Source organism: Mus musculus, chromosome 1 (assembly GCF_000001635.26).
Source record: "Mus musculus strain C57BL/6J chromosome 1, GRCm38.p6 C57BL/6J".
Classification (NCBI taxonomy): Eukaryota; Metazoa; Chordata; class Mammalia; order Rodentia; family Muridae; genus Mus; species Mus musculus.
Genome location: NC_000067.6, coordinates 91,378,656 through 91,399,981, shown reverse-complemented (window position 1 = coordinate 91,399,981; position 21,326 = coordinate 91,378,656). Strand labels below are relative to the sequence as shown.

Below are 21,326 nucleotides of genomic sequence, written 5' to 3'. Positions count from 1 at the left end.
GCTTGGCCCTCAGAGTGGCACTATTAGGAGGTGTGGCCTTGTTGGAAGAGGTGTGATCTAATTGGTGGAAGTGTGTCACTTTAGGGGTGGGCTTCAAGACCCTCCTCCTACCTGCCTGAGGAAAGTCTGCTCCTGGCTTCCTTTGGATGAAAATGTAGAACTCTCAGGTCCTCCAACGCCGTGCCTACTTGAATGCTGCCATGCTTCCTGCCATGATGATAAAGGACTGTATCTCTAAACCTGTAAGCTAGCCCCAATTGTTGTCTTTTATAAGAGTTTCCTAGGTCATGGAGTCTGTTCACAGCAATGGAAACCCTAAGACACTTAGCAAGAGCTGCTTTAAAAACATAGTGATATCAAGTTGGGATGGGCTGAGAAGTGTATGAGATATATGGACAAAAGACAAAGTGCTGTTATTTCAAAATCCTACATCTGTCAAGGAAGAGACAGTTCTGTCTGAGTGCAGTAAAAACTTCAAACAGTGGCTTGGAGGTCAGCTGGGTGGATCCACCTATTGCAGCTAGAGAATATCTGGTCTACATTTGCAAGGAAGCAATGACTTGTTACCTACTGCACCAAGAAGTCCACACAACACTGGCAAAAAAACCAAAAACAACAACAAACAAAAAAAACAGGTAAGGTGGTGTTGGAAAGGGCTGGTAGGATTGGGGTGTGTAGTCAATAAATTTGGGTACCTTTAAGGAAGTGAAGTCTTTGTGGATTGTATGGTAGGAAGAGGAATTAATTCCATGAGTGGCTCTTTTCTGAGACCAGGGAAAATACACAACACAACTTTGTAATTGGTAAAGCGTCATAAATTTGGTGGCTGAGATGAGGGATGTTTGTCACTTTTGTGGCTTGGCCAGTGATGGTGTTTTTTTCTGGTCTCTATCCCAGTGGGACAGCTGAGACCCCGCTGGGCGCCATCCTGCTCCCGGGCGGTCAGAAGGTGCTTTGCCTGCTCGGTCACACAGGGAACAGTGGACAGGTGCAGACCCGCCTCTCCGGCCAAAAGCCTGTCTGGATGTCAGGCTCGGCGCCACTCCTCCCTTCTTTCCGGGGAAACGCCATAACAATTTATCACGGGACCTAATGCCCAGGCCAAGAGCGCCCGTGCGCTTGCGCAGCCCACCCCCGCCCCGCCCCCGCGCGTAGCACTCTGGGGCGGCGGCTGGGCGGCGCGCGATTGGCAGGGTCTCCCGCGGTGAGTGACGGCGCCGCCGCCGCCGCCGCCGCCCAGGGTAGCGCGGAGCCTCCGCTCCACTGCCCCGCCGCCATGGACCTCTTCGGGGACCTGCCGGAGCCCGAGCGCGCGCCGCGGCCATCTGCCGGTAAGCGGCGCGGGGGAAAAGGGCGGCGCCGGGATGCGCTGCCTCCGCCATCTTCGCGCCACCGCCGCCTCAGTCTCGGCCTGTGGCTCCCGAGGCCGCAGCGACCGCGCGGTCCCTGTCCAGGCCTCGCGTGGCACACGCACGAAGTCCCGCGCCGAAGGGTCGGGGCACTCTGGCTTTAATTTGGCTACAGCAAGACTCCCAGCGGAATGTCCTGGTCCCGGGCCTGTTTGCGTCCTGGAAACCCCGAGAACTTAACAAGTTTCCGACTTCCAGCCCCTTGGTGCGGGGCGCCTGCACAGCCAATGCAGGGCGCTACGGCTAGATAACCGAGGCCGGGGATGGGGGGTGGCGTCTGCAGCCCACGTTTTGGGAAGGTCTTTGGCACGGAATAGGAAGGTGAAGAGGACCCAGCCTTTGCCTTCAGAGAGTTCAGTTCTGATCGCAGAGGCATAGGTTAAAAACCGTGGGAAACGCCAAGCGTCCGGAGTAACGGTACCCGAAGACTAGTGAGAAAGACCTGGGAAGGAGGCGGCCTTTAGCGAGGGCTTCGGCTGATGGTTTCCAGAGATTCTAGGCAAGGAAACAATGTTCAAAAGTGGGAGGGCTCAGATCTCCAGCTTGGCAGAGCGGGACGGGCTAGCATGGAAGAATGCTGGAGCTTGGGGTTATGAGAAGGTATTGACCTGTCCTCTTCACACCTGTGCTTTGGTTTTTAACCTGCGCACCTCCAGACTCCTGAGATGCTTTGTAGTGTCCTCTTTTTGCAGTTGTTCCTGGTAGTGGCACCGTTACGTACCCCCACCAACCACTCTGATGGTACAGAAGCTTCTAAGTAACTAGGCCTTGAGACTGAGTTTGATTCAGCCATGCTTTTTGAAGATAACCACCGTTACAGTTGTGAGTAAAGCTGGCCTCATACAGGCAGCCTTGCATCTGTCACTGGAGTATAACCTGTGTCTGAATGTGCTCGGACCAGAGTTTGGATTGCCAGATGTGCCTAGAAATCTGTCATCATTAGTAGTCCCTATTGCTTTTTATCCAAAGTTATTTTGGGTCTTCTCCGTGGTCAAGGCTCTCTTGACATGACCTAAAACCTTAAACTCAACTTGGGACTTAGCAGATACATGCGTTCCCCATGCCCCTTCCCTCCCTCCCTCTCTCCCCCTCTCCCCCCCAAACATATTGAGTAATCTGAAATAAACTCACTCCTATCCACTACAGGGGGTGGGGGAGACACAAAAACACATTCCAAGAATAATTATGTGTTTTGAAGAAACTGAGGTCACAAGACTCTTGTCTTGTTTTCTCACAGGCACTTAGAATTCTCCTCACAGGACTCCATTCTCAGACCATGTTCCGACACCATACTTTGCTTTAGTAAATGGTGTTGGTTGTTATGTAGTCATAAGAATAAGACTAAATTGCATACTGACCCTGCTCATGCATGGGTAAGTATAACAAATTTTCCAAAATAGTACTGGGAGCAATTAAGAAATAAGTCTAGTCATTTTCACATACTATAGGAAGATGTGTGGACAATGGAAACTGCTGTGTCTTCAGATCAAGCTTTGCACTGCCTTTGACCTTCAGGAACCGCTGGCAAATGTGTGTAATAAGTGATGCCTCCTGCAGATACTATGTGGAATAAAGAGAACCTGTGCGTTTGGTAGAATGCATGGCCCAGGTTCGATTCTATGGTCAGGGATTTGTAGATGATGGCTGGTGACATCCCTAGGATCTGCACTGTAACCACAACATAAAGGGACAGTTGTACTGATTCTGTAGAAAGTATGAGGTGTGTGGCATATGGCGCCACCACTCAGCACAGCAGCCATGTTTTGTTTCATTCTTTTGGTTGTGTGTTTTTTTTGTTTTTGTTTTTTTTTAAGTATCACATCTTATCTTCATACCCACAAGACAAATTTTTATAACCTGGAATAAGTATGTAGAAAGTATGTGTTTTATGTCTACAGATATTGTACTGAATTCCAGCTTCACTCCAGGACTTAAGAGATTTTGATAGTTGAGTATATCAATTTAAAATAACAATCAATCTTTTGCAGAAAGGAATTATACCTATTTTCTATCAGTAGTGGAACTTATAGATACATAAAATGCTGGCATAGATTGTTTGGTTACATAGAGTGGTTCACTTGTTTGCTTGTTAGAACATTTTGTTCAAAGCTGCTGGTCAGGCTAGAGCGAGAGCACATGGTAGAACACCTGCCTAGCATGTGTAAGGCCCTGGGTCCAGAGCTGGTACCAAGACAAAGCACCTGATGGTCAGCCTGGCGCTATTACTCAGCGCAAGAGCACATACTTAGCATGAAAAATCTTGAGTCTAGTCCTTAGCACCTCAAATAAAACTGATGTTTAATTGTCAAGGGCTATTTGCTCACCAGAGTAACTTAAACGTATGAAATTTAGGAGCCGGGGTGAAGACACATGTCTATAATCTCAGCAATTAAAGTATGCGGACATAGGCTTTTAGCCTTTACACACACTCGTATATACACCCACACAGTCACATGAGTATTTATTTGAGAAATGGAAATACAAACATAAAGGTTAAAATATCAGAAGAAAACATTACTTCTAGGACTTAGTGTATATGCAAGAAAAAAAGTAAGTCATAGTTAAGTGAATTGAGGAAAGAATGACAATATATGTTTTGAAGGGTTAATATAGTTATGCATAATGATTGAAAGATTCACAAGATCAATAAAAAGACAACCCCTTAGTACATATCTTTAATCCCAGCACTTACTAGGCAGAGGCAGGTGAATCTCTAAATTCAAGGCCAGGCTGGTCTAGCTCTACAAAGAAGTTCCAGGACAGTCAGGCTACATAATGAAACACTGTCTCCAGAAGACAAATGACAACTCTTATCATAATATATAATATCCAGAAGATGGAGTGCCTGGATAAATGATGGGGAGGAGGGGATGGTAATACAAGCTGTGATTGGAAAGGTGCACACTTCATTCCCGTTGGTGTTATGGATCAAAGTTGCATATTGTCTGGTGGTAGCTGACAGCTGTAGTTCACATAGTTTGGATTTCTGTTTATTCAAAACAGTGCAAAATTTTGGCTAATGAAAAGTTCCATAGTATAATAAATGACCCACATCCATTGTCTAAGATCAAATGTAGTATTTATAACCTATAGGACATTTTAAAGGATCCAGACACAAACATGTTTGACCATACTGATGATCTGCAGGATGACTAAAGAGGTCCTCATGAGCCAGCTTGGGGTTGTGCTGTAGAACTGTAAGGGTAAGTGTGGTCTTGGTTGAAGTCCAAGACAGCTGCTCAACTAGAGCCCACCCTGGGAATCTGCCAGCTGGGTTTGAGTCTCCACTCCCCATAGCCCACTCATCTTGGGCAGGCGTTTGGCCTTGGTGTCTCAGCTTCCTTCTCTTGGAGTAGTAACAGTACCTTATAGGATCCTTATAGTAATCAGTTGAGTTAAAGCATTTAGAGCCCTTAGTATAGTGCTTTACAAGCAGTGAGAATTTCATCTTACAGCTCATTCTCAGTTGTGGCCAGTAAGATGGGAAGGTAGTCTCTCTTTGTTTAATTAAGTACCTCTGGTGGCATTCTAGGGTGAGAGAGAGCAACATACTGTCCATTAGTGACAGTGCTGTTTGAACACTCAGTGTTATGGCTGAAGAGGGACTAGACTGGCATGAAGCAAGACATCTGCTGTGAGGAGTGCCTGTGAGAACTGAAGATACACCTGTTAGCTATGCAAAGACTTTTCCTGTTGAACAACGGTAGTGGAAAAACCATGCTTAGATGAGGAGGGCTGCTGCTCAGGTTGGCCTCCATGCTGTAATTTACATGTCCCTATCCCTAAGAGGCTGGGCCCGCTGCTGTCATGGCCCACTGAATGTCCTAATTATCTAATTTTTAAAAGACTTATGTTATATGGGTGTTTTGCCTGTGTGTATGTATACCACATGTGTGTCTGGTGCCCCCAGAGATCAGAGGACAGTGTGGGATCCCCTGGAACTAGAGTTATGGATTGTTGTGAACCACCATGTGGGCGCTAGGAATTGAACATAGGTCTTCTGCAAGAGGAAAATTACTGAGCTATCTCATCATCCCCAACCAGATACAGTTTTGAGTGTCCGGGGGAAGGGTGTTTTGATTTTTAGACCTTTGGAAGTGAGCTGAGAGAATATTAGGGGTTTGTAGAAGAATTAATACTTAGAATAAATACTCTTTAGTGTTCTGCTTCTTAGAGTGGAGTTAGCTCTCTTGTATCTGTGGGTTCTATACTTGTGGAGTCAATGTACCACAAATTGAAACAGATTTTTAGAAGCTGTAGTAAGCATGTATAGACTGGTTTCTAGTTATCCTTGCTTAGATGACACAGTCTAGGGGCCATTTTTGTAGTATTTACTGTGTGCTGGGCACAAATATTCTAGAGATGGTGTGACATATAGAGGATAATGTTGGTGGGTTGTTTGGGTAAAGTAACGTTTGTATAAGAGAGCAATCATCTCTGGTTTTGGATATTAGAGTGGTTCTAGAAGCAGTGCCTCATTGACCCCAAGGGTAGCTGGGGACAGTGAAGGGCAGTTTTGCCTACTGTTTCCATACATTTGTGTCTCATGAGAAAAATGAAAACATTTGTGATTCCTCAGCTTGTTGGGGGAATCCTGAGGATTAGAATCCTAAGGGTTGTTGTAAGATAATGAAATAAAAGAGATTTTGTTAGCTTTAGGAGATGTGCGTGTGTTTAGGCACTTCTTTTTTTTTTTTTTTTTTTCCCTCCCCTTCCCTTCTCCCTCTTGCTCCAGCCAGTGTGCTCCGGCCCATACGATTATTATTATTATTATTTTTGTTTGTTTGTTTGTTTGTTTCTCATTACAGATGGTTGTGAGCCACCATGTGGTTGCTGGGATTTGAACTCACAACCTCCGGAAGAGCAGTCAGTGCTCTTAACCGCTGAGCCATCTCACCAGCCCTATTTAGGCACTTCTAAATATCCCCAAGACATTTCTTTCTTTGGAATGATAGATTCTACTTTTTGTTTTAAAGAGAAGAATTAGGCTACAGGGATGGGTAAGTGCTTGCCACACAGTATGAAGATGAGTTCAGATCCTACTGCCTATGTAAATGCAGGGTGAGCATGATGAGGTCTACATGTAATCCCAAGACTCAGGGGCAGAGATGGATTTCTGAAGCAAACTGGCTACTAGCTGAGCCAAATGAGCAAGCTCTAACTTCAAAAGATCCTGCCTCAATATATAATGTGGAAAGAGATCAAATAAGACAGCCAGAGTCTACCTCTGTCCTCCATACACACACACACACACACACACACACACACACACACACACACACACACACACAGCACGTAAGCATACTCACATGTTGACACCCGTGTAAGGAGAATTGATACCCATCTCATCTTTATATGGAGGACAAATCATAATCATAAATAAACCTCTTGAAGAATATACATTTATTTAAGTGAACTGATAAAAATGAGGGTTATTTTACATGTCTAAGAAACAGACAGTAGAACGAGGTCTGTCTTGGGTCTGTGGGTGCTAGGAATTGAACCCAGAGCCTCTGCAAGAGCACCATAGGAGGTAAGCATGCTGTATAGTAGTCATTTATACCCAGCTCTACATTTTGAGAACCTATAGATGCTAAAAAATTCTGTAAAACACTATGTTCTTCCCTGTGCTTGTGTGAGAGCTTGACAGAAACGAATAATAAAATAATCATAATATGCCATAATAAGAGTGTGTTTTGGGGGCTTGAGAGATTGGCCCAGTGACTAAGAGCACTTCTTGCTCTTATAGAAGACACAGGTTCCATTCCCAGCACCTACATGGTAGCTTGCAACCATCTGCAGCTCCAGTTCCAGAGGCTTCAAAGGCCTTCTTTTGATCTTTGGGTATCAGGCATGCACATGGTGTACAGGCAGACATACATACAGGCAAAACACTTGTACACATAAAATTAAATAAATAATTTAAAAATAATGTGTGTTTTGGGGTCATTTCTTAAGTATAATAAAAGTTGCTTGAATATAGATTGTGTAATTCTATGGCAGTCACTCTGACAAACACCCAAAAATGGCTACTAAGCACTAATGGTTTCTGAGGGATTCAGTGACAGGCAGCATGGGGAGAGCAAAGATGGCCTGGCTGATGAGATACACAGTGGGTAGGGGCTAGGGATAGCACAAGTCTCTGCGCTAACTTAGAATGGTGTGCAGTTGAAAACGAATGCTTTTGATAGTTTCCCACTTAATACAATTGGGCTGCCAGTGATACTGCATAACTGAGTCTGGGAAGTGTAGGTAAGGAGTCTGCTTACCCCTCACCATCAGGATATTTTTCTCTAGATTCTTGTGTGTCAGCTCATATGTTTAATAGTTTAAGTAGAATTTTGGAAGACTTTTAGAAGCTGGGGAGTAAGGAATAATGATTACATTTTATGTGAAAAATGATAATGGGACATAAGACATCTAGAATTTAATCTTCTGCTTTTTGTTTTGTTTTGTTTTTTGTTTGTTTGTTTGTTTTTTGAGACAGGGTTTCTCTGTATAGACCTGGCTGTCCTGGAACTCACTTTGTAGACCAGGCTGGCCTCAAACTCAGAAATCCGCCTGAGTGCTGGGATTAAAGGCGTATGCCACCACGCCTGGCAATCTTCAGCTTTTTAGATTAAAAAGAAACATTCCTTGGCTTTCTTCTGAGGCCTGTCCTCTTCAGCTGTGAGATAAGTTCTCCATAGACTCAATTGCTGGTGACACCAAGTCACACTAGATTCTCTCCTGTTGCACAAGTCACCAGATAGCATTCAGTAGTTCCCAGGGGCCTCTGAAGGTGCCTCTGCTTCTCAGCTCTGCCTTGAGCTACAGAGTCATCTTTTCTCTTTTCTCGCTCAGTGATTCTCTTTTGAGGGAAGATTTTAGGAACCAGGGTATATTGTGTGTAGTTCAGTGGTAGGACACACTTAGCATGCATTTTACACTTAGTATTAGGGCTAGAAAAGAAAGGGGAGGAAGAGCTGTGGCAGCACACATAGACCTTTTACCCAACACTCAGGAGGCAGAGGCAGGAGCATCTCTGTGAGTGTGAGGTCAGCTTGGTCTTCATTGTGAGTTTCAGGCCAGGGCTATATTGTAAAACCCCTGACCCCTCTCTCCCAAAAGAAAAAAGCCAAATATCTTTTAAATTTGGCACCTGCTGGGGTGTCATTTCGTTGTTTTTATATGGACTGTGACTGTTGGAAACAGGCCTTTTATAGAAAATAGCTGTCCTGACGAGATTTTTTAAAAAGTATGTCTGCTTAACAGAAAAGAGAATATTGTAACTCATAGCAACATACCTCATATCAGGAGTGGGCACAGGTGTGTTCCCTGTAGAAGTTTATCCTGGGTGGCCACCTGCTCTCTAAAAGCAGGTTTTCTGTTTCAGGGAAGGAAGCACAGGGACGACCCGTGCTCTTTGAGGACCTGCCCCCGGCCAGCAGTACTGACTCAGGTACAGTCTTCAGGCTTTCCCAGGTGTGTGTCAACGTCTACTCATCCTGGGATTGTAGTTGTCTCAATCTTTCTCCCTTTCCCCCATTTTTAACACACAGATGTTTTAGGTGTTGGCTGTCTTTTAAGTTTTGAACTCATGGCCTCAGGTAAGGCAGAAAGACCTGCAGTAGGCAGCTCTGAGAAGTGCTGCATAAACAGGACGAGCCTTGTCTCTGGTTCAGTTCAGTATGTTACTATTTGCAGTGAAATTCAGCTCATTTAAGACAGAATTTCTATTTCCTTTGAAATCATAGGACTTTAAAATAGGTTCCGGATATATTATTCCCTGCAGACTGAGTTGCACTGGATTGACACAAGTTCTGAATTTGTCTCAATAAGCTGCTGCATAGGTGTCCTGGTGGGATGGATTCTGAACCGAGGCCTGGTTTGTCATCGTGGACTCACTCTGGGTTCTTCTGTGTTTCAGGCTCTGGGGGACCTTTACTCTTTGATGATCTTCCGCCTGCTGCCAGTGGCAATTCAGGTAGGCAAACAGTTTTGAGGTGTGGCTGGATAACCCTTATTGTGCCACTATGTAAACTGTGTGCACGGGTTTTAGCAGGATTTTGAATGACGTTAAAGTATAGTATAGATGAGGTCTATTAAAATTGAACAGACATGCTCAGATAGAAGCTGAGATTAGAGACTTCAGTACTGTATCAGCCATTTTGTTTCTTGTCCTTAACTTTGCCTTCACCTGCTAGGCTGATTTTTTTAAGAATTCAGATCCAGGGGGCTGGAGAGATGGCTCAGCAGTTAAGAGGACTGACTGTTCTTCCAAAGGTCCTGAGTTCAATTCCCAGCAACCACATGGTGGCTCACAACCATCCATAATTGGATTTGGTGCCCTCTTCTGGTGTGTCTGAGGACAGCTACAGTGTACTCATAAATATAAATACAAATACAATAAGAATTAAGATCCAGGCATGTGGCTCCTGCCTGTAATCTCTATTCAGAAGGTTCAAGCAGAAGGAACTTGAGTTCCAGACTAGCCTGGGCTATGTAATGAGACCATGTCTCAAAATAATAACCATCATTTAAAAGGTCAAAAATTCACTCTGAACTTTCATATTAAAAATTTTTCAGTTTGTTACTCTGATTTGCCTTATGTCCCCCACATGACAGTGTTCTGTTTTGTGTCAGAAGGGAAGAGTGATGGGTGTACTGTTATAGCTGCAGACTGTTTATTCCGTCTAACTGACAGCCTCTTTGCTGTGTGGGGACTGGGGAGAGGCTGCAGGTGGTTCTATTTTTTTGAGGTTAAAAGTTCGATTTGTTGCCAAATAGAATATTTACTACTTTTCTAAATAGTTTTTTTTTAATCCCTGTGAAATCAGTAGGATTGCTTTTAAAAAGAACATTTAATTGTCTTTTATGAGAATCCCAAAGTTTTCAGGACTAGGGACTCGTATGAAAAACTGCAGCATGCTTCTACCAGTCAGCCTTGAAAACTTTCCTAATAGAGTCAGTGCTCTTAATTATATGAGGGTAATATGCAAATCAAGTGTTTTTGTAGAGTTAACTTTAAAATAATTCAGTCTGTATTGGTACTCATTAGAAGACTTAACACAGCGTGTATAATCTGGTACTCAGTATTTTGGATTTCTTGGAAAACTGATTCTTCTCAAGAGGGCAGATAGTCTGTGGGAGTTGACCATGTGCTAGTCTGTAAGACAAGGCCTAGTGGAGAGTCTTTAACATATAGACCGTGTCCTGTGGTGCAGTGGAACTCACCTAGAGGCTGTTAATAGCAGTGTACTTCTCTATTTTGCAATTAGAAAGGATTCAGAAAGGAAAACTGGAGCCCAAACAGTAAGCAGCGTGATGCTGATGGAAAGACACTGAGGAGACTTAAAATGTCCATGACATTTTCTCATTAAGTTGCTCTTTTTTATGCAGTGTGTCATGCATTTTGTAATACCATTGTGGATATGCTCTTTTGCAAGGAGATGAATCTTAGCACAGAGCTTTTTCTTCTTTTTCCTAAGAAGTAGGTTGAATGAATGGCTACAGAGAGCATTTAGGGACATTTGGTGTAACTGGCACCACAGTGGCTGGTTTATTTCTTGTCCCTATCGATGTTCACACAGTCTGGAGGGCATTCTCTCACCATGTTATGAAGAAACTGTGGCTGGAAGATTAGAAACTGAAGCTAGACCTTATGGTCCCGCACACATGAGTGCTGCTGGAGCAGCTAGGTTTGCTTGATAGAGAGGTAGGGCGGCCCCAGCAGCACTCTGTGCTTTTAGCTCATTGTAAGCCTTTTAGGAGTGTAGTGTTTTGTCTGGACTGGTTCAGGACATACAAGTTTGCTGCAGCTTCTGGAAATGTCCCTGTTAGTCACTAAGGGTCTGTGGATGTCCTACATCATGAATATGCTACAGGCTAGAAGTTTAAGTGTGCTATGCTACTGAGAAATCTCCAGGGCAGAGACTCTTAGGTCCTTACTCAGTGTGGATGCTGCCCTATCTTCTAGCTTTCTAACCAGAAGTTCTAGCCTGGGCACAGTATGTGTTGGTCCTTGCCTGAAGTGCAGTTATGTCTGTAGGCTAGAGTGGATGGAGCTGGGTCTGCTGGCAACTCTGCGTCTAGAGCTGTTTCTGTCTGGCCTTTACTTCATTTCTAGGTTCTCTTGCCACATCAGGTTCCCAGGTGGTGAAGACTGAAGGGAAAGGAGCAAAGAGGAAAGCCCCTGAGGAGGAGAAGAATGGCGGTGAAGAGCTTGTGGAAAAGAAAGTTTGTAAAGGTTTTCAGACAGTTTGAAAACAAATGTATCAGATCTTATACCTTAAACATCCCAGAGCAAAGCCAGAGTCAGCTTCTAACTGTAGCACTTCTCTGAGTGTAAGAGGTGGGCGTGGCCCCCTTCTGCAAATGATATGTAAGACTGCCTTTACTTTTCACGTGCTTGCCTGACCTGACAGGAAACCATGTTGTTCTTCAGCATAGAAAAGGACGGATTTTTTTCCTTTGTCCTCTTCAGAAATGGCTGACTTATGACCATCCATTCTTTCTGACTACTAGTCTTTGTTTAAAAACTCTTGATTAGCTTTGACTAGGAGAAATAGCTATAGACTTCCCTTTTTGTACTGATGGAGAGAAATGACTGAAAACTTTCACGTCTACGAATAATCGCCTCAGTGAGAGCAGTGGCACTAATGTGGCAATGCTGCTAGACATGGCCAAAGGCATTGCTTTCGCTTCTAGAAGTGTTCCAGCTCTGTAGAGAACTTAACTAGGCAGCCTCTGAGTGCGACACCATTCTGTGCTACAGCAGACTCCTGCCCTTTAACTGCTCAGTTGGAGGGAAGTGCCTGTTACCACGGTTGGCAGCCTAGAGCACGCAGATGCATACTCTCAGGGTCTCCAGCAGCATAGTTGGCAACTCTACTGATTGGGAGTTTTTAGAAATGGGAGTTTTTGGGTCCTCATTAAATTGTCACCAGATTAAATTTCTCCTTGGGGATCACTTTCTCCTGACCCTTAGTCCCACATCCCCATTAGTGTGAGGCAGCGCTTCTTTGACTCTGATCTCCTTAGGTGCAGCTCACATGTCTGTCACAGCTCCAGGCTTTGTGGCAGAACCCTGAATTGTGGCCACAAGGAAATGCCTTGAGGGAATATTGCTTATTTGTACCACTGTGATGTTGCTGAGCTAGGCTGCCGTAGTACCTCTTATTTGCTCTGGGACTAGGGCTTCTAGAGGGTAAGGCACAGTTTTGTATTGGCTTTTTGTTTTCTTTCCCCAGCCTCTTCGGTGATCTTTGGTCTGAAAGGCTATGTGGCAGAGCGGAAGGGTGAGAGGGAGGAGATGCAGGATGCCCATGTCATCCTGAACGATATCACTCAGGAGTGTAATCCTCCATCATCTCTCATGTGAGTGTTTACAGTCCAGCAAGCCTGGCTGGTGCTCATTTCTCCTCTGTTCTAAGTTTTGGACTGTGTGAAGATGTTTCTCCAAGAAAGACTGACGCCATGAGTAACCTGCCTTTTGCATCAGTGGATCTTAGATGGGAGAATATTTTTAAGATAGTTGTTACCATCTGAGGATATTTTTGGAGTAGGCCGTGGCTATTGGTATTTGGTGGGTAGAGAAAAGAATATTACATTGCTAAACAAGGGACTGCCCCTCAGCAAAGATCTGCCCAACCTAGATTTCCTCAGTGTTGCATCTGAGTGCCGCTGAGTGAGAACTGTCTCCCCTGCTATGGACTTCAGGCAGTTGTACTCTCACGGGGACTGATCAGCTTCGGGCTGAGTGCTATTACTCTGTGTCCTAGAGAGTGGATGAATTGAAAGTCACCGAGTAAACTCTGCAGGAAGTGTGGGTGTGGTGGTACATGATTGTCGTCCTGTCCTGAGTTCCCAGCACTCAGTGGATGTTGAGTTCCTGGAAAGTCTTAGAACTACCAAAAAGGCTTTGCCTCCAAATTAAACCCAGCGGAGTCTTATGGCATTGGGAGAGGCTGTACAGCTAGATAATCAGGGCCCAGAAAGACCAAAGTAGTCAAAATGGCCTGGAAGAAAGAAAGCGGTGCACACATGGAACTGAAGCCTTTGATAAGTGCTCTTACTGATCAAAGGAATGCAAAGAAGTTTGAAAGAAAAGTTCATCTTAACCCTAAATGTCATTTCTCATTAATAGTTTTCTTTCTGATGTAGTTTTAAGTTAAAATTATTGTGTGCATTTATGATGCAGGTGGAACTGTGCTGTGTAGTTTTGTCAGTGGATAACTTTGTGGGGTTGGTTTTCTCCGTCCACCATTACACGGGTACCAGGAATTGAATGCAGGGTGTCAGGTTGTCAAGCCAAACTACCCAGTTAACCATCTAGCTGGGTTTTCTGACAAAAGTTGGTAGGAAATAGGAATAAGAAGATCAGCATAAGCTTTGAAGTTAGATATTAATCAACACTTAAGCGACAATCCTGTAACTTCTCCCTTGTTCATATGAACATTTTGGACAAGAGTCTTGGATGAGTAACTTTTTTCATTTGTTTAACAAAAGTCTGATTTAAATGGGATAAAAGTTCTGAATTCTAATTTCACTGAGAAATTATATAGCTTAGTTTATAAATTTTATTTATTATATGTGTATAAGTTTTTACCTTCATGTATGTATATGCACCACATGCATGCTTGGTACCCAGAGAGATCAGAAGAAGGCTTTGAATTCCCTGGAACTGGAGTAATGGATGCTGGGAACTGATCCTGGGTCCCCTGCAGGAGCAATAAGTGCTCTTAACCACTGAGCCATCTCTCCAGCCACAGCTTAGTTTTTGAAACAAATGTTGTTTTGTTTGTTTTGTGTCTTAAGATAGGTCTCACTCTGTAGGCCAGGCAGATCTTGGAGCTCACAATGTTAGCATTTCTCACGCTCCAGCCTCCTGTGTTCTGGGATAACAGGTGTGAGCTACTATACTGGACTCAACAATTAAAATGGATGAAACTTACTTAAATCTCTTAAATACCTTTTCCCACATGTCAGTGTGACTGGTATCTCAACAATGTGAATTTCATGTTCATTGCTTGAGATGAAACTTCAAAGCTTTAATGAAGCTGAGTGTGGTGAAATTACCTACGTGTAATCTCAGCACACCTGGGCAGGGGCACAAGGCTCTGTAATTGGAGGCCAGACTGGGCTAAATATGGAGCCCCCACCTCAAAACTCAGTAAAGCAAGCTTCAGTGAAGAGGTGTGTTCATTGTTTTAGGGATATAATTAACCTTTAATTCGTTCTTCTAGTACTCGGGTTTCATACTTTGCTGTGTTTGATGGACATGGAGGAATACGAGCCTCGAAATTTGCTGCACAGAATTTGCACCAGAACTTAATCAGGAAATTTCCTAAAGGTGAGACTGAGAACTGAACCTGTGGACGTTTGACTTGCTGTGCTGTTTGCATGGCCGAGTCTGTCGGACTGGGTGTTTTGCTTTGGCAGAACGTCGTTGATGGGTTTGGGGATGTTGCACAGTTGATAGTTTACCTGACTAGCATGCCTGAGGCCCTAGATTCAGTCCTCAGGACTACGTATACTGGGTATGATGGTTCATGAGGCAGATGAGCAGTTCAAAAATCATTTTCAGCTGCACAGTAAGTTTGAAGCCTGGCCTACATAAGTCTCTGTCACCAAAAAAGAAAGTCTTAGGCTTAGGTTCAGAAAGTCTGAGCTTAGGGTTCAGAAGAGGCTGTGTAAATAAAGCACCATTTCTTAGCTTGTTAAGTGTCTGGGATGTGGTTAAGTGTCTTGTCTGCCTCCACGCTGTGGAAACCAGTACATCGGAATTGCATGGCGCTCCTACAGGTGAGGAAGTAGATTGTTGACAAGGACATGCTTAGAAAATAGTTTATATGTGAAAACGACCAACAGAACCTGAGTGGGCAGCAGCCTTCTCCTCTTGAAAGATGACTCTGTTTGACCCTTCTCTACCAGGAGATATAATCAGTGTGGAGAAGACTGTAAAGAGGTGTCTGCTAGATACTTTTAAGCACACCGATGAAGAGTTCCTGAAACAGGCTTCAAGCCAGTGAGTATCTGCATGCAGAATGCTCAGTGCGTGGTGTTTTCCTGAGCAACCTCAGGTCTTGTGATGCTGTTTAGCACAATGCTTTCTGTCTCAGGAGTACCCAGCACCATGTGTGAGCTCTTACAACCATTAATTAAGGAGGATGTGGGGCCAGCGGGAAGCCAGTCAGGATGATTGCCACTAATTTTTATTCCCTGAGTTCAGTTCCAAAGGGTAAAATGAGATATTCCCTTCACACACATGCATGCTTACACACTGTGCACACACATACAATAATATTTTTTTAGGTAAATAAAATTTAAAAAGCAGAAAAAAATGCTTTTTAGAAAAATGTATGTTGGAGTTGTAGAGATGGATGGTTCAGTGGTTAAGAGCACAGGCTGCCTCTTCTAGAGGACCAGCACTCCCATAATGGCTCACAGTTTCCTGTAACTCCAGTTCCAAGGATTCTAATGGCCTCCTGGTCTCCAGGAGCAGCAGGTATGCACTTGAATACATGCAGACAAGACACTCGTACATTTTAAGAAGGGGAAAAAAAAGATGTGTGTATTTCTGCATCACATGGGCTATGTTAGGAAGAATTGTTTGGTGTTTGTTTTTAGTTTTGAGAGAGGGTTTCACTGTGTATCCTTGGCTGGCCTCAAACTTAAAAGTTTTGCCTGCCTCTGGAGTGAACCAAAGGTATGTGGCCCCTCTGTGCCCAAAATAAAGAGCTTTGTTTCTGCTTACTGTTCTGGACTTGAGGCACAGCTATAGGGCAGCCCAGTTAGTTCAGACCTTTGATTCGAGTGGCATACTATGGTAGCAGTGAGTCTCAGCATGTGTGTTCATGAGCCAGACAGCAAGAGACAGGGAAAATGAGCCCAAGCCCCACAATCCCTTTGAAGGACTTTGCAGTAAGATCCCACAGCTCCTTATGAGGAAACTTTCACAGTGACCTAAATCTCTCATAAGGCCCCATTTCCTAGAGGGCCACAGTATTTTCTAATAGTGTCACCATGGGATCCCAACCTTTGACATAGGAGCATCTGGGGACACTACCCATATCCAAACTATGGAGTAATACAGAGGATACAATCTGTTTTAGCCTGGCAGACTTGCTGTTTAGCTCTATAAATTAGTCTCTGGGCACTCGCCAGTAGTGGTGACTGCGTTTCTGATGTGTTTCCCCAGGAAGCCTGCCTGGAAAGACGGGTCCACTGCCACGTGTGTCCTGGCTGTGGACAACATCCTGTATATCGCCAACCTTGGAGATAGTCGGGTATGTGGCTCTGAGCCACCTGCTTAGGTGACAGCATGTCTTAAGGAGAGACCTTAAGCAAGTTAAAGTGTTGGTGGCTGGTTGGGCCTTCCCTTCTAGTGGGGTTTCTGCAAGGAGTGTTCCAGTGTACACCTGGGACAGACTCGGCAGCTGAGCAGGGCCGTCTGTTCTCCCCAGGGCAAGAGCTGGCTGGTTCACACCGAGATGCTGTCTCCCCTGCCAATAGGATTTCGGGGGTTTTTTGTTTTGGTTTGGTTTTGTTTTTTTGTTTTTTTGTTTTATTGGTTTGTTTGCTTGTTTTTTGTTTTGGTTTGTTTGCCATGCTATTAAATGACACTGGGGTTTAGAATGAAATCTGTGTGCAGGTAACTTAGATCCTCATTTTTATGACATAGTTGGTATTGAATGAAAGTATTAACTCCACCTTTCCAAGGGCTTTGACTGCAGAGTAGCTAGAGAGCCGTGAAAGGGAAGGCCAAGGCCAAGCACATCTGCAGCACGGGAGCCCAGGGACAGGTCAGGTGCTATAGGGAGTGGCCTTATGTTCAAGCATGCTGCTTTCCACCCAGTCCTGTGTCCTTCAGTTGCCAGTGACCACTCACTAAGCAGCCTCTACCACTCCTCCTCTGGTGCTTAGGGCTAGGACTCATCACTAGGAATGCAGCTGTAAACGGAGGTGACAGCCTGTCCTCAGGGAGCTTAGGTTCCTGGGAGCCTTGATAGACAAGTTCTAGTATATAAGTAAACAAGTATACAAGTAGAACTTGTTTAGAACAAGTTACTCAAACCAGAACAGGAGGGAAAATGTGTCACTCCACCTTCTCCCCCGTCCCCCCCAAATTCTTCATACCCAGACCCAGTATGAACCCTATGAACCCTGGTTCTTTATGTGACTTTAAGCAAATTACTCCTCTGGGTTTCAGTGTCCTCTGTGAAAGGGACACAGTAACCATGGCCGTGGGAGCAAACAGGGAGTGTGTGCTGTGCTTGCCTGTATCCTCAATTCTCAGAAAAGCTCACAGCCTTCTGACTTTGGCCATGGTATTTGTTAAATGCCTCCCATCTTTGTCACTAATGCCACCAACAATGGCCATTTGAGAGATTGGCTACAGTCAGCCAGCAAGGCTTATGACAGAATTGACACCAAAACTGGGGATTTCTCACCCTTAGAGTGAGAACAACTTTCCTATTTGCTATTTCTTTGATGCTGGATTCTCTGAGCTTCTGTATGTCAGCAAGCAACTGAATGTGAAATCATTGTAAGTCTCCCTTTGACTGAGTCCTAGATGCTGCTCACTGAATTCCATGGTTTGCGATCTCTGTCTTCCCAGGCAATCCTGTGTCGATATAATGAGGAAAGTCAGAAGCACGCAGCCTTAAGCCTCAGCAAAGAGCACAACCCAACTCAGTATGAAGAGCGCATGAGGATACAGAAAGCTGGAGGGAATGTCAGGTATCCAGGGCATTTATGGGGTCCCAGGAACTCAGCCTCCACACCATTGAGGATTAATGTGCATAGTAAGGTCCACTCTCAGGTCTGGCAGTGCATATGAATAACTTAGTTCATCTGTGTCACAGTAAAGGTAGAAAGTGTCTCCCTGGCTGAACAGAAAGACAAAACCTGTCTCAAGTGAGTACTTACCACTCAGCTATTTTCAGTGTGTCTGGGGAGCTTCTCTCATACTGTCCTTGCTTGGTTTTTGTACAGGGTCTCATCTAGCCCAGGCTGGCCTCACCTCAGTCTATAACCAAAGCTGGCCTTAAACTTGTAATTTTCCTGCCTCCAGCTCCTCACTTCTGGAATTATTGGCCTGCCTTAGCATACCCAGTTTATATATTGCGCTGTGGCACTGAAAGTCTCTAGTGGTTAGTAGACCAGGTTCAAAGCTAGGTATGGGAACACTTGCACTTTCAGGTACTTGGGAGGTTGAGACAGGAGAGTATTTGAGTTCAGGAGTTCAAGGTCCACCTGTGCAATGTGGTGAGGCACTCTCTCAAAAATTAGTTAATAAAGGGACGCCTTCAGAGTGTGCTGTTGCTGACACAGAGATTGCTGCTGTACCTCCTCAGTTCACTCACCGCTGTCTTCAAAGGTCATGTGACCAGAGTCGATCACTTGTGTGCCCAGAGGTGAAATGAGAACTTCATTCTTCCACTTCATGGACATTGCCTTCTAAATGTGACCCTGTTTTCTGGTTCTTTCTATAATTTGTCCTCAAGTTTTTTTTGTTCTGTTGGAGATAAAATGTTCAAAAATGTCCTTTTAGCTAAGCTGCTGGGGTGTTTGAACTTGAAGTCTGAAGGCTTTCTCTTCTCTAATGTATGAGAGCTGGGAGGCTTTGTGCATGGCTGCTGGGCATAGAGGGAGGCAGCCAGGTTACATGGGGTCACACAGGACGTGGCACCACAGTCTGTACACCAGCAGGTAACCTTTGGGTCATGATCAGAGGGGTCGCATATCAGATTTACATAATGGTTCATAACAGTATCAAAATTACAGTTATGAAGTACCAACAAAATAATTGCATGGTTGGGGGTCACCACAGCCTGAGGAACTGTACTAAAGGGTCATTAGGAAGGGTGAGAACCATTTCTACAGCACCTAGACGGTAGCCACAAGGGGGCAGCAGTGTGGTGTCCATTGACAAATGACGTAAGACTAGCCTGTTAGTAGAGTTCCTTACAATGAAGGCAGTGTGTAGCAGGGCTTCCTTTGGGCGTATGAAGAGATGTTTGCTTTTCTTTTACAAGGAATGGGCTAGCCTGGCAGGCTTTCTGAAGACAGTGACATTGCAGTACATCGGCATCGTGTACCTGGGACTGGGCTAAGTACTAGTGTCATGGTCCTTGGGGACCAGAGCTTATAGCTGTCTATACTGGTGTTCACACACTGGCTTTGGGCTTCTGCTGGTCTCCAGGGTGGAACATTCTTCCCCCTTTCCCACAGCTAAAGGAGTCAGTGGTCTCCTACTTCCTTCAGGAGTCAGGTGAGCCCCAGACCCAGGAAGAGCAGGAGGCTTAGCTTTTGAGAACTTGGAGTAGGAAGGCTCTGCTCATAGCTAAGATCTGAGCTGCAGAAGAGGTTCTCTCATGGCTCTTAAGTTTGGGGCTGCTTCCTATATGGGTGCTCCCAAGCCGAGCACTCTCACTGCTCCTGTTCAGCACTGCTCCTAGGCACTTCCATTACTCCAGTTCTGTTTAATAATTTGTATTCTAGAATGCTCTGTTTTCCCCAGGAAACAGCAGAAGTCTCTAGGGAGATCCACCCCATAATCAGCATCCAAACGCTGACACCATTGCATACCCTAGCAAGATTTTATCGAAAGGACCCAGATGTAGCTGTCTCTTGTGAGACTATGCCAGGGCCTAGCAAACACAGAAGTGGATGCTCACAGTCAGCTAATGGATGTATCACAGGGCTCCCAATGGAGGAGCTAGAGAAAGCACCCAAGGAGCTAAAGGGATCTGCAACCCTATAGGTGGAACAACATTATGAACTAACCAGTACCCCGGAGCTCTTGACTCTAGCTGCATATGTATCAAAAGATGGCCTAGTCGGCCATCACTGGAAAGAGAGGCCCTTTGGACACGCAAACTTTATATGCCCCAGTACAGGAGAACTCCAGGGCCAAAAAGGGGGAGTGGGTGGGTAGGGGAGTGGGGGTGGGTGGGTATGGGGGACTTTTGGTATAGCATTGGAAATGTAAATGAGCTAAATACCTAATAAAAAATGGAAAAAAAAAAGTCTCTAGGGATTAAAAAACATTCATTCAGGGTGACTGAACTGAGTCACTGGGGGTGACTGGAATTAAGGCTGCCTCCAGAACTGTAGCACCAGCCCAGGAGGAACTTCCTGTCCCACCTATATCTGTACAGCATCTCGTTAGTGACTTAGGAGCCTCAAGGATACTAAACCACCACACTGCTTTGGTATTTAGTAAGTCTTAAAAATGATGTCCTCAGAGCCCAGGGAGTCAATATGAGAGCCTGGGCTAGCATAGTTCTTGGGGCAGTGTAACTGTACACTGGTTCTCTGTGATCATAGTGTCTGCCTAAGGTACCTCTTCTATTTATAGGTCATCTGTTTTTTCCTTCACAGAAAAGTGTGAGAGAGATTATCATGAGTGAGATTGTAGCCCTACTGGTGTGAAAGTGCTTCAGCAGCTAGGAACTATAGCTTCAGATATCCTCTGAGCCTAGCTTCGACAGTTAGAGTGCTTACCACCCTCTTTCCTGCCACCCACACACAGGCTGTGTGCGTAGTCATTTAAGGGGCATAGACTCATACCATCTTGTTAGAATAACTGGGCATGGGAGGTTGGGGAAGGGGTATAGGCATTGCTGTGAGATTCACTGTTGAGTCCATCAACAGTTAGGTTGGATGGTGCCCATTGTTGCTGCTAGTGTATAGCTGTGTAGTCCTCATCCCCGAGGGGAGCAAGACCTGAATGACCTCGGTTTATGTCTGTGTCTCACTGGAGATAAAGAAATGTTGGTGGTGGTGGTGAGTGCCTTTGATCCAGCACTCGGGGCAGAGGCATGTGGATTTGAGAGGCCAGCCTGTGAGTTTTAGGATAGCCAGGACTACACAAAGAAACCATGTCTCAAACTAAACAAAAAGAAATGTCAGACTCAGCTATTGTAGACT

General features: G+C 44.8%; 1 protein-coding gene across 29 annotated transcripts in view; it reads left to right on the top strand.

Annotated features, from left to right (window-relative positions):
• The first annotated feature begins 1,137 nt into the window (after nucleotides 1-1,137).
• The window catches only part of Ilkap (integrin-linked kinase-associated serine/threonine phosphatase 2C), a 24,999-nt gene continuing 4,810 nt past the window's right edge, over nucleotides 1,138-21,326 (top strand). For 2 of the 29 annotated variants that reach the window (XM_030242418.1, XM_030242413.1), the window contains exons 1-9: nucleotides 1,146-1,331; nucleotides 8,785-8,873; nucleotides 9,319-9,375; nucleotides 11,518-11,627; nucleotides 12,641-12,767; nucleotides 14,636-14,742; nucleotides 15,324-15,417; nucleotides 16,591-16,678; nucleotides 18,010-18,131. In XM_030242418.1, coding sequence (XP_030098278.1) covers nucleotides 12,703-12,767; nucleotides 14,636-14,742; nucleotides 15,324-15,417; nucleotides 16,591-16,678; nucleotides 18,010-18,131 — 476 coding nt within the window. In that variant the 5' untranslated portion in view covers nucleotides 1,146-1,331; nucleotides 8,785-8,873; nucleotides 9,319-9,375; nucleotides 11,518-11,627; nucleotides 12,641-12,702. Of the gene's footprint in view, nucleotides 1,332-2,101; nucleotides 2,232-4,494; nucleotides 4,613-8,784; nucleotides 8,874-9,318; nucleotides 9,376-11,517; nucleotides 11,638-12,640; nucleotides 12,768-14,635; nucleotides 14,743-15,323; nucleotides 15,418-16,590; nucleotides 16,679-18,009; nucleotides 18,132-21,326 lie in introns of those variants that run through there. The other 27 variants (XM_030242421.1, XM_006529809.4, XM_006529807.4 and 24 more) reach the window with 27 other exon arrangements.